At 37.8% G+C, this 17540-nt stretch overlaps 2 protein-coding genes across 2 annotated transcripts in view; one reads left to right on the plus strand and one right to left on the minus strand.

The window, feature by feature from the left end:
• Positions 1 to 295: 295 nt before the first annotated feature.
• LOC112575205 (pre-mRNA-splicing factor ATP-dependent RNA helicase DHX16-like) lies at positions 296 to 16723 on the plus strand. Its single transcript, XM_025256889.1, has 19 exons — positions 296 to 575; positions 2662 to 2811; positions 3143 to 3219; positions 3940 to 4111; positions 4868 to 5040; positions 5957 to 6320; positions 6827 to 7030; positions 7631 to 7741; positions 8837 to 8952; positions 9719 to 9860; positions 10670 to 10738; positions 10986 to 11117; positions 12278 to 12397; positions 13520 to 13660; positions 13798 to 13953; positions 14085 to 14278; positions 14848 to 15172; positions 15271 to 15447; positions 15561 to 16723. The coding sequence occupies exons 1-19, from the start codon at positions 378 to 380 to the stop codon at positions 15696 to 15698; spliced, it is 3159 nt and encodes a 1052-aa protein (XP_025112674.1). The 5' UTR covers positions 296 to 377; the 3' UTR covers positions 15699 to 16723.
• LOC112575204 (roquin-1-like) overlaps positions 15797 to 17540 on the minus strand; it is a 33544-nt gene continuing 31800 nt past the window's right edge. The window contains exon 19 of the mRNA XM_025256888.1: positions 15797 to 17374. Coding sequence (XP_025112673.1) covers positions 17364 to 17374 — 11 coding nt within the window. The 3' untranslated portion in view covers positions 15797 to 17363. The remainder of the gene's footprint in view (positions 17375 to 17540) is intronic.

A 17540-nucleotide genomic window follows, 5' to 3' on the forward strand; every position in this document is an offset into this window, starting at 1 on the left:
AAACAAAAACAGAATATCACAAACACGTATAATTTCCAATTCCGACAAAGTTTGTTCAGGTGTCCTTTGTCACCCACCGGGTAGTTGCTCAGATTTGTTGTTATTTTGGAATAATCAAGAATAACTGTCACTTAGTCTGTGTGTTTTATTTTTGTTTGTTTGTTTTGTTGTTTTGGTTTTTTTTTTTTTTTCGCTCGGGAAATCAATTTTTAGTTGCTCTCAATGACAATAATATACAGTCTACAATATTCCTTAGGTGTAAAATACCAGTAGGCTAAGCAAGTACAGGGAGGCTACTCTCATGAGCAGCGCAGAGTGAATGCGTACAAAATGGCGAACTTTCTGAGGTGAGTTCACAGTGGAGATTACTTCAAGAAATGGCTGTTACAGAACGTTGGGTTAATGACCAGCTTTACGACATTCTTGGCATCTCAGACAAGTACATTGGTCAGTTCTTCATCGGGCTAGCAACTAAGTCTACCTGCCCGGAAGATTTCATCCAAAAGTTGAGAGACACCGATACCGTTGAAGTTGATACAAATTTAATTGCGTTTGCCAAGGATCTTTTCCACAAGGTATTTATTCGCATCCTGAATATCATTTGATAAAGGGATAATTTATTAATCTACCTTTGTTTGTGAAACGTACCTGCAGTGTCCAGCTATTGACTTACTAAAGACTTGTCTTACGAGCGTACGTTGACGACACAATACTATAAATGCTGTCCTGCTAGAATAGTAGCTTTTAACAAACGGTTGTGCAACAAAAGACCCTATTGAGCTACAGTATGTCTCTCAAACCGTTTCCTTTTTGCCCGCAATCCAATATAAGGCGCTATAGTTTTGTTTGGTATTGTTAACCTTTATTTTCATAGTTTATACTTGAATTTGAATTTAAGAAGAAAACCGTGCGTGGAGTACGTGGTGGGAGGAAAGTTCGAGCATGTAGACTTGCTAATTCCCGTTCAGACTTAGTGCAAGTGTTAGCACCAAACTCTGGCACCAGTGAGCCTCCAGGACTTACAGACTCTGTGGATAGTTTGTCTTTGGGGCTACGGCCCTGTTCCTGTAATTCTTCATGCTGCTGGGATCACTGCGCATTGAGCGTATCTCTGTGATGCGGAAACTGGCGCGTTATAAAACTACATCATCATCATTTGATCAACATCATCATTCACGTACTGCAAATCACATTTACCCTGTTTAGTTGGAAGATATTATACAGATGAGTTTAGTTGGTCTGGGGCCATAGACACATTGCGCCGCTAAGGCACTTAGGGGCATCAAAAGTTCGCCCACCCTTTATGTACAGCAAAGGTCGAGACATGTCCTATTTTGACTGCGCTAGCAGGCGTTTCCACCCCTAAGTGTAGAGACAGCCCTCACCACCTGTAACTCGCGTGAGGCTCGTTTAAGATGGCTGCTGTATACTTTATGCTGTATGATGCGGAAAGAAGTCTTCACAGAAACAGAATATTTCGCGATCAAACTAATCCCAATGATTCACGGAAACTGAAAAAAATACAAACCCTCCAGGGACAATTGCTTAGTTTTGACACAAGTTACGCTATCACTAGAGACAGTCTTTGAAGGCATAGCTGTACAAATAATAAAAAGTAGGAAGTACCTGTACACAAATGTTTTATATACGAAGGAGCAGTATACACGGATGCTGCTTCTAATACATGTTGTACAATGCATTAGTCGAGTCAACATGTATCAGGCTAGTTAGTATATTTGTCCAGTTTGCCTTCTCGGCTTTTTATTTGGTGGTATATTATCTTCGTCTCTCTTCCCATCTATTGCTGACAATGACATAGAAATGTGTGGCCTATTTCACCTGAATTGTAACAATACAAATAAACAAAGGTGTTCAGTACCAATGTTGTCATTTTATCTACAGATTAAGGACTTCGTACGCTATACTCAAGAGCATTTCTCATAAACGCTTGGTTCTTTTCAGTCAGTTTAAGACGCTTGCTAGTCACTGTCATTGACACTGATTTGGATGCCTTCTCAAATACTATTTGCCAAAAAAAAAACAACTGAAAATCACTGAAACATATCAAATAGACTTTAATAGAACATAATACTGTATATACCATACACACAATATGCAGCGTATTTCAGCTTTTTGTCAAGAGCGTGATGTGAAAAGATGTTAAATTGTCCTCCTTCAATTGTTGGGGGAAAACCCGCACGTGTACTACGAGTTGGTTCACGCATGCGCACACGTGGATTTCCCTAGTTATTCCCTCACGGTCAGGGTGTCGACGGCTGGATAGCTGATCTGTGGTCAAACAGGTGACGCTGCTCACGCATGCGGCACTCACTTGGCGACCGGACAGCTCATAGGAGGTTAGAGGTTTAGCGGTGCGGAAATTGCTGGTGGGATGAGTCTGCGACCCCAGAGTTGTATAGTGTTTGGATAGGATAACTTTAACGAGTGCTCTAAGAGATGTATTTTATGTTTTTATATGTAGGTGAGTTTTTTAATTGTCTTTCCCTTTGTGAATGCCTTGAGTTTCCCTATCAAGTATGTGCATCCTAAATTGTCCTCTTGTCATCATCATTATCATTTTTAATTAAACTATTTCATATACAAGATTATGAACCTTTTCATTCCAAAGGTGTGTGTTGATAGTTCTGTTTCTGTTTACAGGTGCCTCACAAGGAGAAGCAACAAAAACAGCTAACAGTAGAGCAGCAGCAGGCCATAGAATTAGATCAGAAAAACAAAGCATTTCAGCTTTTAGATGATGATGATGATGACGACGATGGTGGCGGAAATTCTTCCCAACCACCAGTTAAGGTGAGTAATGAACAACTTTAGAATCAGCAAATGGAAAACATATAAAAGAAATCAATGAAAACATTTATAGAAGTATTCCAACTTACATTCTCCTAAACTTTGGATTTATTAGTATCCAATATCTGCAACATCTTGAGGTGGGTGCAGCTATGACACTTTCATAGCTTAAGAAAAATATTTTTGGGGGGAAACGAACTTTGATTTACATTCAGAGAAGCGGCCATCAAATTAGGCATATCATTTATTATTATTTATGCAATACAAATATGACACTTTTTATTTTGTATACCATAACTAAAGCCATAGTGAGAATGTTTTGTTTACTGTCCAGAAACAGAAACTTGAGAAGAAGAGGCGGAACATACGCCGGAAGCAGGAGAGCTCAGAGAGCAGTAGTGATTCTGAGAGGTAATTCAGAGTTGGGGTGGCTTTTGTTTTTTGTATATGATCAAAACTTCACATCTTGTTATCCATATATTTGCACTCATTGGAACAACTAGATGATTTTAATCTGGTGATTTTAAGTGCAGGCCCAATACATGTGTCATTAGAAGTAGTGGCTTAATGTTAGCATTTTATTTGAAAAATATGACAATAACCAGGTAATTAATAATTGTATTAATATATGATTATGTATGTATAGGCCAATTGAAAAGAAGCATAGTCTCTCAAGACATATACTAAATCACAGGCACCATGTATAGTAGGCTTCTGTTCATTAAAAATTGTTTTTTAAATAATGATTTTTCTATTGATGCAAGTAAAGTAGATATTTGTAAGTTTAAAGAAAGATGTATTAACTACCTTGAAATAAACCTGAGCTATATTCCAAGCTTAATTTTGTATCTAGGATCCAATCAGGTGGCCCTGAAAAATGTTTTAGGTTAGTCACTTTTAAAAACAATTCCAAGCCCAAGTAATGCTCTGGGCTAACACCGAGGAGGCTAAAGTACTGGAACAAAATTATTTTTTTGCACCAGTCTTACTTGAGACTATTAGAACAGGGAAGTAACTTTTTAAGGTGTCCACATGAAACAAACCTTTGCACACATCTTTAAATGCATTCTGTACACACTGAAGCAGCATCTTCAAATTTATATAGCATGTCATTCTTTTTTGTCTCCATAGCCCAAAAGCAGGGCCATCAAAATCCGATTCCACTTCTGAGTCTGAGGATGAGATGGACCAAGAAGAACAATTACGGCTGTCTGACCTAAAGGAGAGGGATGAATTTGCCAAGCGACTAAAAGATAAGGACAAAGAAAAAACACGTAGCATTGTCTCAAAATCTGAGTCCAAAGTAAGTTTAATTGTTTTGTTTCATCGTGATCTAGAGATACCATTTTTCATGCAGTAAAAACACAGAATGACAATAGCCATCAGGTGTTTTGATTTTTTTTTTTTTTCAGTCCCATATTCCCGTGTAAGATTTGCAGAACATTATTATGTGTATATTATAAAATAGTGTTTGTTTTAGATGATTTTTGCTTTCTGAAGGTACATGTAAAAGTTCTGAGATTGTTTAAGGCAGACTAGGCTGCTCATCTGAAGGCTCATGTAAGTGTTCTGAGCATGTTTAAGACAGCTAAACTGTAATGTTCACTAGGTCATTTTCAACAGATACCATGATATCTTTAACTTGTGATGGGTTAATTGGGAAGTAAGCTATCAAGGAGTCAAGGAGCAACTGGACTGGGATAGTGAGGGGACATATCAATCTTAGGCAAGCTTTAAAGCAGCAGCCTTCTGGTCTCAGGTCAAGGCCACCAGTTGCATCTCCTCCAGAAAAGATTATTCACTGTCTGTTAATGTCCAGATTCTGCATAGATAATCCATTAGCCTGTTTGGCTGGAAACAATTTTTAAGCTTCCTGTCACAGAAGTTCAGGTGCATGTAGATACTGATTGCCAGGAACCTTGTTCTGTGCAGGCTGTTAACAACTATTATAAAACTGCCTTATTTCAACATATATGCATAAGTCATTGACACTGTGACAGAAAAGGTTTCCTTTGGCCTGTATATACCCAGTTTTGATAAGGATTATTTTTTTGAACAGGCATATGAAGAGGCAAAACGCCGGCTTCAAATGGAGACAGAAGATCGTCGGCGTGTAGTTCCAGAGCTGAGAAAGAAGTCGCGTCGAGAGTATCTGAAAATGCGTGGGGTGAACAAACTGGATGATCTCGAGGCAGAAGTTGAAGATGAGAAATACTTGTTTGGGGATATGAAGTAAGCTGGTGTTTATGAAATAGTTGTATTTTATGGGCACATTTACTAGCTGTGATGGATAACCGGGAGCAAAAGAAGATTTTTGATCCTCTCCACTCTCGCACACATGCCAAAACATCAAATCTCCCAAATCACTTGACCATATCTCCAAATAAAAGCTGCTGCCATGTCAGCAATTGTTAAGCAAGTAACATATGACCAGTCTGGAACAAATAGATCCTACTCCCATATATCAAGCATTTTCACTCACTCCCAACGAACATAAAGATAAATATTTGTAACACTTGTAAATTATATGTTTAATCATAAAAGTAATGTTTAAAATATATAACATTATTAATAACTCACTACGTAGATGCATCTTACACTACGTAGATGAACCTTACCAATTAGTATGCCTAGCCTAATATCTTGAATGAGTTGTGATTAGAATTATGATAAATAATTGTTTTGTGGATATAGATAAGAGCAACAAAGAACACTAATAGGCACAACTAAATGTATTGAATGAGTTATAATGATTAGAATTATGATGAATATTTAAGTGTTTTGCGGATTTAGGAGAAGCAAAGAACGCTAACAACATGCAACCTTAATGTCTTAAATGAGTTATGATGATTATAATTATGGTGGATAATTGTTTTGTGAATTTAAATAGGAGCAACAAAGTTAGGTCCAAGAAAGTAATACTGTACACAGTCTAACTTACATGCTTAGCTCTCTTTAGTTTAGGTGGTACATAAAGCATCAGCTAGAGAGCTCCATTTTTGTCTGTCGGCAGCGTTTAATTAAGTTGTTCCAGGTCAGATTCTGGTCATTTTATTGTCCACACAAACTAAGCCATTAGGTACAAGTTTGTCATGGCTTCAATATATATATATTTGTCATTAGTTTTGCTCTAATTTTTTTTCACCAGATTGACAGAAAAAGAGAAAAAGACTGTGGAATACAAGCAGACAGTTCTTAAGTTGGCCAAAGAACACAAAGCAGCCAAAGAAATAGAACGCGTCAACCGCTACTTCCTGCCAGAAGAGGATATGAAGCCACAAGAGAAGTATGTTGAAGATGCCACAGAAAAAGGACCAAATTATGAACAGCGTCGTTGGGAAGAAGAACATTTGCATGCAGCCATGATGAAGTTTGGTGCAAGGGATGCCAGTGAGAAAAGCAAACAATCTAGTAAAAAGTATGAAGTTATCATGGATGATGAGATTGAGTTTGTGCAGGCTCTTAAGCTTCCAGGCACCGGGAAAAATGTAGATAAAGACACCAAACATAAGGTTGGTGTCAGATGCAACAGTTTTCTTGAATAATAATAATAATAGTAATAATAATAATGATGTTAATTTATTTACATTGCCTTATCCCGGCATCAATGGTGGGCTCAAAGTTTTTGATGTCACATACCTGAAGATGCACAACAACAGTTAATCACTGGGAATCAAGTATGTTTTACAAATTTACTTTCTTTCACACCATAAATCTCTCTCACACACACGCAATTGGGCCAAAAAAAAAAACATTCAGAGAGGTGTGTGTCGCACCTGAGATCTGAACCCTTGAATCCCAATTTCTGCTTTTGTAGTGGGAAGAGCTGTAGCCACTGTACCACCAACTGCTACTTCATATTTACAAGTTATCATAGTTATGATTAACAATGGTTCTTTGCTACATTACTGTTTAAAAAAGGCAACAAATAAAACTGTAATATACATTTATACATGAGAAAAAGAATATATACATGTAAGGTGACGAACCTACTTATTTTCAATTTCTTTTTCTCCAGACGGAAGACTCTTCCTTGAGACTTGATGAGATGAGTGACATAGAACGAAAAAGACATATGATTAAAGAAACAAAACGGAGCTTACCAATCTATCCATTCAAGAAAGATTTGATTAATGCCATTCGTGAGCACCAGGTTTTGATTATCGAAGGAGAGACGGGTTCCGGCAAGACAACCCAGATACCCCAGTATCTTCATGAGGCTGTAAGAACTCTCGTTGTTCTCTTTTTCAAACATTGCTATTTGCTAGACATTGAGGATGTATTTGCATTTGTAATAATTGCTCGTGGAGTTTCCTGCACATCTGAGGGACCAGATGCGTATGAATACAGATGCACAGGTGTGGTTGGGTTCACAAATGAAATAAAGTGGGACAAGATGTAAAGTGATAAATAATAACAGCTTCTCGTGCTAAGGAATATTCTTGAGTAACACAGTGGCAGTGGGGACCCTTAAGATGGAGATTTAAGTTAATGTTATGTGTTGTGTTGGATATGGGTTAGGTGCTACTAACCAAGGACCTCCATTGTGTGTGTGTGTTGCATGCCTGCATGCAGGTGTGTACATTCATTTGTGAATCAATTTTATAAATAAAATAATAACTAATGATAAATGTTCAGTTATTAGATTTACAAATGTACCTCAGTTAATATGTAATAGGACAGCATCCTTAAATTTGCTTTTGTTGCAACTTGATAGCCTGTGCTGTAAATCCCAGTTTGGTATTTTCCACTGAAAGCACTGTAGAAACTGTATACAAAAGTTTGAATTTGGCTTTACTTTTTTTGTTTTTTCCAATCTCAGGGCTTTAACAAGGATGGGAAGAAAGTTGGATGCACTCAGCCCCGTCGAGTTGCAGCAATGTCGGTGGCAGCACGTGTAGCAGAAGAGATGGGCTGGAAACTAGGAAATCAAGTCAGTCACACACATCTTGTGTTTGTTCCTAGCTAGTATTAGCACATTTCAAAATGAGTGTCAGGATTTTATTTGAGCAGGAGGGCTGACAGCAGAGAGGGATGCTGAAATAATGCTTGATAATTGCTAGCTGCATCTCTTTGTTTCTGTAAACGATTTTTATTTTGTGGTCATGCCGGTCTCCTTTAGGCCCTCTTACGATCTTTCAAGCATTTATATGTGATGTCAGGTCTGTTTACATTGAGCCTTATGAAGAGTGCTGATAAGATAACTCATAGTTGAAAGGATTCTAGTAGAGACTGTCCTTTAACCATCAAACAGAAGTAAACTTTTTTTAAAAATAAAATAGAAAGTACATGTAATAAATCTGCCTGTGATTTACCAGACACTACTGCCATGCCAGAATCTGCATAGACACAATCATTAACTTGACTTGTCTTATTCATCAATCTGTGCATGTACATATTAGACCTGTATGTTAAAAATGTAAAATGTGTCTCATGTCTGAGTTATGCTCTTTTGCTAAGGTTTAGGATGTTGGTTGCCTCTGATCTTTCATGATTTTGATTTAAATCACCCCCATCCCCTTTTACATCAACCATCAACAACAGGGTAGTGACGCAGTTTTGATGAATCTCGGATCGACATTTGTCTTAAGTTGAGCAATATCATGGATACTCTTTTATCCTGGACCTGCAGGCTGATTGGATCTTTTTCACTGATTTCTAGCTTGGCTCATGTCACTAGCAGTATTTTTTCTGTTAGCAATGAGCTCTGAGGAACTTTACTGTTTAAAATAAAATTATAGGTCAAATTCATCTTTTCTTTCAAAATTTGTTTTTATGAAGATAGTTTCTCAGATTTGGATCTCCAGTTATTGCTCAATGCTCTGTTGGTCTTTATCTTGTTCTCTGTCTTCATCATCAACTGTGAGAGAAATTTTTTCTAAGAATTCTTCTTATGGATACTATGGAAGTGTAAAAGGATAGTGTGCAGTGGACTTGTGTTCTATATAAATGAACTGTCTTGTATTATTATTAATCTCAAATTATCCAGACAGCCAAATAGTATTAACAGTTCTGACTTGACTTTTAGGTTGGCTACAGCATTAGGTTTGAGGACTGTACATCAGAAAGAACCATCATCAAGTACATGACGGATGGCATGCTATTGCGTGAGTTTTTAGGTGAACCGGATCTTGCCAGTTACAGGTAAGCCCAGCAGCTCTCAAAACCCCTCATATCATTTTTGTTCAAGTGTATATCTTCACATATATTGTTCAGATGTTAAATATGCAAGAAAAAGATTTTAGTAATCTTTTCATCTTTATCATATTGAAAGTACTTTTATGAGCCCACATTCTACATAAATTTTAGTTGCCCCTGTTTAAGGTGATTCCTTTACCATCTTCAGTTGTGTTTTTTCATCTCAACTTTGCAAAAACTCCAAATTGTAAAAGATCATGGTAAAAGTGTTCGAGTGTTGTTGAGTGACACCTGAAATCGCTTGTGCCATCTGTGGTCCTGCTGCTCAACCTCAGATGAAGTGTCTGTGGTGTGTGTGTGTGTGATGTCGGTGCGCACATGATTACTTTGGCTGTAAGTTTGTTGTTTGTTTTATTATATATATATAATTGTTACTTGCCTTCTTTTTTCATTGCTTATCTTTTTCATTTTGACATCTTTTAACGCTGCACCTTGCAACAAACTTTACTCTTACTTTTATTTCTAACTTGTAAGTAGAGCACCTTCCCTTGTTCAAATTGCCCACTGGGACAAAGAAAGTTGATCATTGTCATTGTTTGATCACTTACATTACCTTCAGTAAGACTTGAGTTTAAATTTTATATTTAATTTTTTTGTGATAGGATGTGTAAGTTAATATTTTTGACGATAAATGTTTTATTTGCGTATTTAAATTATAGTAGTCACAGTGAATGTTAAAGATTCTAAGCCTTGATTATTGATATGTTCTCAGTGTCCTTATTGTGGACGAAGCTCATGAGCGCACGTTGCATACAGACATTCTTTTTGGGCTGGTGAAAGATATTGCTCGATTTCGACCTGACCTCAAACTGCTTATATCCAGTGCCACTCTTGATGCACAGAAGTTTTCTGAGGTTTGTAACCTTCTTAATAGTTATTTTGTGTTTAGGCATACAGATTTTTATCTTCTGCATTTGTGCAGTTAGTGTGCTGGCATGTTTAAATCATTTCAATTAAAATTAGTGTCATTCTTTTCCACTTTGCTGATAAATGACAATAGATGTAGCGATGGTCGTTCACAGATGAGGGTGGTCTGCACTGTCAGTTGTTTCAGTCCACTGAGAACTTTTGTGAAATTCATGTGACTAACTAATCCTTGTCAAAAGTATGGGGAGAGATAGCTTTCTTGCAAGAAATGTGGGTTGCATTCTATAGGATGGTCCGAAGACATTTTTCTGAAAGTCAAAACTCTGCTCACATTATCTAGAGTATGTATAGAGAGATGTTTAGCAAAGCAGGGGAGGGCACTCTAGAGGCACAAAAAAAAAAAGGAGAACAAAACTGGGATGTTCACAGATATGGGAAAATTATCTTGACTTAACTTCGGCCATTCATTAGAAAAAATGTGTACCACCAAAGCAGACCGTGAAGACCAGGGATTATATTCATCTGTAATAAAAGAGAATGCTGCTAGCTTAAGTTTGTAGTTACCATAGTAAATTTAATTTTTGCCATCTTTTAGTGTCCCCACCCCTCCCACCCTACTAAAAGATTATTTAGCTCTATGCTTATTCATAATTGAATTTGTAGAGCACAATGAACTTTGCAGAAAGACAGATGACACCATAGCAAACACAAAGTAATTGGATGAAGACAAAGAAGTGAGGAGTGAACAGAAGAGTTTGCTTGATAATGAATGATATTTCTTTTACATCTTTTTCAGTTCTTTGATGATGCTCCCATTTTTCGAATTCCTGGTCGCAGGTTTCCTGTTGATATTTACTACACAAAGGCAAGTTCCTCATGGATTAATAAAGTTGTATTGTAGGTTCTCACTTTATTTACTGCTACAATTCAGGCCTTCAGTGCAGTAAGAAAAAGAACTTTCTTTAGGAATAATCAAATTTGCTTGCTTTTTCCCTCCAGATTACAAAGTCTTAGATGCTGTTACCATTGTTTTTCTTTGAGTAATAGAGGCATGTTAGTCAGTATGTCAAAAATAGGTTATAATTCCAGCATACATCTGGTTTATGCTACAGGCTCCAGAAGCAGATTATTTGGATGCTGCAGTAGTGTCTGTGCTACAGATTCATGTTACTCAGCCACCTGGTGACATCCTCGTCTTCCTGACAGGACAGGAGGAGATCGAGACTGCCAACGAGATGTTGTTGGTCAGTGGTCTACTTCTACTTTTATCTGTTAGACTTTTTAGGCTGTTGTATACATTCATGCTCAATTTGACAGATATCTTTTACTCACTAGACCATGGCAGATTACTGTGTAATTCTGACTACCATTTGTTAATATACACAGATCTAAGGTCACACAACAGCTAGTCACTTGCAGGGCCTAGTGTGATATTCCATTTTAAAACATTGATACCAAATAGACTTTGGAGACAAATATTCATGTGGAGACTAGGTATCAATCCAAAAATGTGAAGGAGATCAATTTAATTTATGTTACCCTCACTATTGTTAATTTCCCCTGATATTCATCTTCAGGCATATTGCATTCCAGAAGCGATACAATATATGTATACTGGCTTCAGCTGTAGGTTGACCATCTCAAGTACTATTACACATAATCATTTTTGTGCATCCAGGCTCTTGCAAATACATCAATTCTGTGTGCACAGTTAAACTTGATTGCATCTAAATTTGTGTAAATTAACTTGTGAATTATTATGAACATGATGCTTTTTGTATTTGAAAGAGAGCCAGCTGTATTTCAAAATTCCCTAATATTTTAGCCCCAGTCATTAGGGAATGCTGTTAAGTTTTATCTTGTACAGCTACCAAGAGAAATGCCTTGGCATAGATTTCAAGGCTTTATTAGCTGAGGACATTGACAGCTAGCACTAGAAGCGTAGATAAAGTTATGCTTGCCATCTTATTAAACCAAGCCTTTTCAAGAAAGGTCTTTGCAGATGTACACAAGAGTTGGCTGTGTGCATATTTTAAGGCATTGTTTCGGAGTTAATGGTAACTTTCTACTTTGTGTTATATATTTTATAGTTGGCCTTTTTTTTGGTCTTATGTTTTTGATTTCCCATTCTTACGTCAGGGTAGGGGCAAACAGGTTTTGCAGTGGTTTAGCAATTATGCAGGTTTAAAGGCTGAACTTTCACCGTCCAACCGGAAAGAATGGATTTGATCTGGAAGGAGGTGGGTAAGGCTACTTGCCAGGCCAGGTGGAAGCAGTTAATAATGACCACTTAAGTGGTTGGCACTATATGTGCTCATCTCCCTCCCATTGATCCAACCATTCTTTGCCACCAAGAGCTGAAAGTTCACCCTTTAAGGCTTCATTCCTAATCATTGCTTTTCAGGAACGGACTCGAAAGCTGGGTGGAAAAATCAAAGAACTCATCATTCTACCTATCTATTCTACTTTGCCATCTGATATGCAGGCAAAGATTTTTGAGCCTACTCCACCAGGTGCACGAAAGGCAAGTTATTTTAAAGCTGATCCATCCGCAGCATCATCAGTTCTGCACTGCAGAGCAAGACACAGTTAACATTTTATGTACTTTAAAATTCCTGCACCTCTTTGCCTCAAAAGACCTTTAATGTAAAGTTGCAAGAGCATGAGAGTTATGTATTAAGGGTAACAGCACAATATTACTTTTAGTTTTCTTTTATATGTTTTGGCCAGTATTTGACAGAAATGTTAAGAATTGCAGTTAAACGTGTCTGATTGTACTGTTCAGTAAAGCATCAAATTAATTTCTGTATATTATCATTGGTTTGTTTCGTAGGTGTTTTTAATGCACAGTAACACAACTGGGAAAGGGGAGGTAAGGGAGGAACAAGCTATCCGAGGGAGACATTAGCTACATTGTGATTTTTCATGTGTCCACCCAGTGCCTGAGAAGAGACTTTATTTTGCTCGCCACAAAATTTCCTCTTCTACAAAAAAGCACCTTCCTAAAAGACTTTTTGATGATTTGATGTGTATTCTCCACTTAAATTCGTACTTTATTAGGTTTATCACATTCTTTACCTGCAGACTGGTTTTCTTTTAAGGCATTACAGGTAGGAGGCAGGAAACTGATAAAAGTCAAACTTGTTTGTAAATGAATTCTCTTTTGTTGACAACTTGTCAGCGGTTTTCCAGTAGGCAGCCAAGCACCAATTTAAAAATGTGCATCAGTTGCTGCTTTTGACATGCAATTACTAACAGCAAAAAAAAAAAAAAAGCAATCTTTTATTAAATTCTTTGCGATCCATTTATGATCAAATATCAGTTTTACTTGTATCTTTCAGTGAGTGGTTTTTATCCACCAAAAGAAAAAAAAAAAGGAAACAGAGGCCAATGCTGAATTAAATTATACTTGCAAAACTGCCTTCTTAAAATCATGTGCCAACGAAGGATATTTTGTGTTTTGTGCAAGTTGCCCCCCCACCCTCCCATCAACCAAAACAATTAGTGCATGCTGTACATACCAAATTCTCACTTGTAATCATTAACTATGCTGTAGCACATGACCACATTTTGTGGCACAATTGCTTAACAAAAAAAAATTGTCAGCCATAAGATGCAAGGTAACACTTTGTCACGTGTTTTGCAGGTTGTTTTGGCAACCAACATTGCGGAAACGTCTTTGACCATCGACGGCATTGTGTATGTCATTGATCCAGGATTTTCCAAACAAAAGAGCTACAATGCACGCACTGGCATGGAGTCTCTTGTTGTCACACCTATATCAAAAGTATGCCAACAACCTATTTCTTACTGGATCATGGGGGTTAGAAAGAGACTAGTAACTTGAACTTCTTATAAATATGAATGAGAGAAAATGTAACAATTTAATTGTGCCTTTTGTAAAATTTGTCGTATCTTCTTCAGGCCTCAGCCAATCAGCGAGCAGGTCGTGCTGGAAGGGTGTCTGCTGGTAAGTGTTTTCGTCTCTACACAGCCTGGGCCTACAAAAATGAACTGGAAGACAACACAGTGCCAGAGATTCAGCGGACTAATCTGGGCAATGTGGTGCTACTGCTGAAAGTAAGAACATCATTCTATTTAATATGTTTTTGTTGAACAGAAGTTGCTTCTTGGTTAATTCTCATGAGTGACAAAGCTGCAAGATTTCTGTACTAAGCCTATTCTTTTCTATTTTTTTTTCCTCCCCCCAGTCCTTGGGTATCAACGATCTACTAAACTTCGACTTTATGGACCCTCCACCCCATGAGACTTTGGTTTTGGCTCTAGAGCAGCTCTATGCCTTGGGTGCCCTGAACCACATGGGTGAATTGACCAAGCTGGGTCGCCGTATGGCAGAGTTCCCATGTGAACCGATGATGTCTAAAATGATTCTGGCCTCTGAAAAGTAAGTTATATATTTGGGACACACTACTGAGTCTGTATGGGGCGGCCCGGTGGCGCAACGGTTAGCGCTGTTAGCGCCTGTCACCAATACAGTGAAGGTTGGCTACCCTGAGTTCATTTCTCGTCTCGGGCATGCTGTTCTTTCTCTGCACGTGGCATCTGTTTACAGGGCTGGCTGCCCTCCGCCAAGGACGGTCCCAAGCCCGGCTGAAAAAGGAGGAGGGTTGGGCGTGGGGCCAGCACCCCCATCCCGTAAAAACAAATCCTTGCTACCAAAACATCGACAACAGTTAAGACTGTCGTCGATGGCCTATGTCCCAGGAGGGGCGAAGGGCATAAAAAAAAAAAAAAAAAAAACTGAGTCTGTATCCCCTACTGAAAGAGTCATCCTCCTAATAGACAAATCAATTGTTAGCCATCCTAGATCCATTTGGAATCTTCCACCACTGTGATAAGCAGTATAAGTTTGCACTTCTCTCCTGTTAATAACTACTTTTAAATTATTTTTGTGATGACTAAAGAGATTTGTGATAACAGATCCAGTCTTGTCTCACTTGCTGTCCTGAACAGGTACAAATGTTCTCAGGAGATCATCACCATTGCAGCAATGCTGTCTGTCAACAACGCTATCTTCTACCGGCCCAAAGACAAGTTGGTCCATGCTGACACTGCTCGGCAGAACTTCTTTTGTCCCTCAGGTGATCACCTGACACTGTTGAATGTGTACAATCATTGGGCCGAAACGGACTTTTCCACACAGTGGTGTTATGAAAACTTTGTGCAGCATCGATCTATGAAGCGTGCCAGGGACGTCAGGGACCAGTTGGAAGGCCTGCTAGAGAGAGTTGAGATTCCACTCACATCTAATGAAGGAGACACCATCAGCATCAGGAAGGTATGCCAGCTTACAGGTTTAGTTTCATTATTCCCTTCTCTAGCCCCATAATTGTATCATAACTGTAAACTGGTTATCTTTTTTTGTTTTTGGTGCAGGCAATCACAGCTGGTTACTTTTACCACACTGCACGACTCAGTAAAAGTGGCCAGTATAAAACAGTCAAACATCAGCAGACAGTCTTGATTCATCCCAACTCCAGTCTCTTTGAGCAGCACCCCCGGTGGCTTGTGTACTACGAGCTAGTTTTCACCACAAAAGAATTTATGCGTCAGGTCAGTCTTACAATTTTATCAGCTGCATCTCCATGTCAATGCCACATTAGTACATTTCTGTTAAGCGAACTCATGTCCCATGCACTCATGTCCCTATTCTTTGTCTTCTGCAGACAATAGAAATTGAGAACCAGTGGCTGTTGGAGGTTGCACCCCACTACTATCGAGCTAAAGAACTGGAAGATGGCTCTGGCAAAAAGCTACCAAAAGCTGTGGGGAAATCTAAAGATGATTTGGTGCGCAAGTACTGAAAAATATTGTCATGGAGATACTTTGACCAAATTTCATGTGTGATTTTAAGAATGTGTGGAAGTGGCGTGAATGAATATCAATTAAAAAAATTCTGAAATTATTAATTCTGAATGATTTTTAATATATATATAATGTCCAAATGTGAACATATACAAGTCAAAATGTTACTGCCATTCAACACATAAAAAACAGCATTAAAAACTAGACTGCATGCAATTCTTGCTTACATGACATCAGAGCTTCATAAAGAACTGGCCAACATATAATCACAGCTTTCATAAAATGCACAGCTGTTTAGGCCAAAGGTGGTAACAAGAATCTGGAGGGCAGCCAAGAATACCCAAGTGGAGAGAGGTTAACAAATAGGCTTCTGGGTCACAGACCTAAACCAAACAATTCTGCTTAAAACAAAGCACTGCTCACATTGTGAACCACAGGCTAATGATGCTCCCCAGGTGCTTCAGCTTAAAATAAATGCCCCTGCTGATTTTAGTGCTGCTGCCATTATCACGTTTGCCTTCCCAGCATGCACTGCAACTTTCTGCATATAAGAAAGTGCTACTTCCAATTATATGAAAAAAAATAAAGCTCCCCAGAAGCCACAGAAAAATCCACATTCGAATTGCTTCAATAATATGTGACATCACATCTTACTTGGAAAAATGTCAACTCTGATTCAGAGAAAGAAACCAAATTCCATCAGAAATCAAGCAGAAGCAGTCATTCTATTTCTGCTCCACAGAATAACTGTTAAAAATTTATGCTGAATATGTGTCATCCTGCAAAATAACCATGCTACAAAATTTGCAGCAAGCTACATATTTTCTCATTGGACAAAATAGCCTATCTGTCGAGGTCTTTTTCAATTATTTAAAATTCTGAGAACAGCACTCAGGTATTGACTTTGTACAACATCAAAATTGTTCAACTTGCCAGCTTCCAGCAATCGAATCCAATTTTAGATGGAATATTATCTAGTTGACTTGTCACAACATGAGCGGAAGAACATGACTTGTCTAATTCTTAAAAAAAAAAAAAAAAAAAAACCACCCTATCGTCCAGACAAAAGTTGAACGAAAGGAAACATGACAGATTAGTGCACTGATTATTTTCAAAGTCACTTTTCTGTCGCCAGCATATTCAAAATTCACTCTAAGAACATCACACAGATATACAATCCTGGTACGGCATTTAAAAGATATCTATAAAATATTATATACTTGCAAACTCCATCAAAGCAGAGTGACTTAAACATTTCAATAATCTCTCAAAAGTCTTATTATGGTAGTTTTGCATTTTTAAAAGTGAACGAAATTGGTAGTTACAAGTAAAATATTTCACAATGGAAAACACATTCCTGAAGAAAAGTTCATAAATATAGGAAAAACATAAACTGAGCAAATATGAGTAGCATGATCAAATGTCTTTATATAAACATGGCATACAGGCTCTCACTAAAGAGCTGCACAAAAACACGATTTTTGTACTCCAAATAAATCTTAAAAATCGGGTAGTGCAAGGGTTGAATGCATGCTCAGCAGACCTTACTAACACTGAGCTATGCACAGTCACTTATGACTGCAGAAAATACACTGCATGCACGCAGAGCAGACAGTTACACTAGTGTCATGCATGTCTTTCAGAGAGGCTGATGCAAGCTTGAGTCATTTCCATTCTGAAAAGAAAAACAGATATATGGAATATATATGGAATACAGTGTATATATGAAAGTGTACTAAAAAGTTTCTGAACAGGATTAATAAAGATGCATTAGCTTAGTTACTGACTGCAATAATACATTTCAACTGTGGGAGCAAGTGAAACTGTAAATCATATAATAT

Source organism: Pomacea canaliculata, linkage group LG11, assembly GCF_003073045.1.
Source record: "Pomacea canaliculata isolate SZHN2017 linkage group LG11, ASM307304v1, whole genome shotgun sequence".
Taxonomy (NCBI): Eukaryota; Metazoa; Mollusca; class Gastropoda; order Architaenioglossa; family Ampullariidae; genus Pomacea; species Pomacea canaliculata.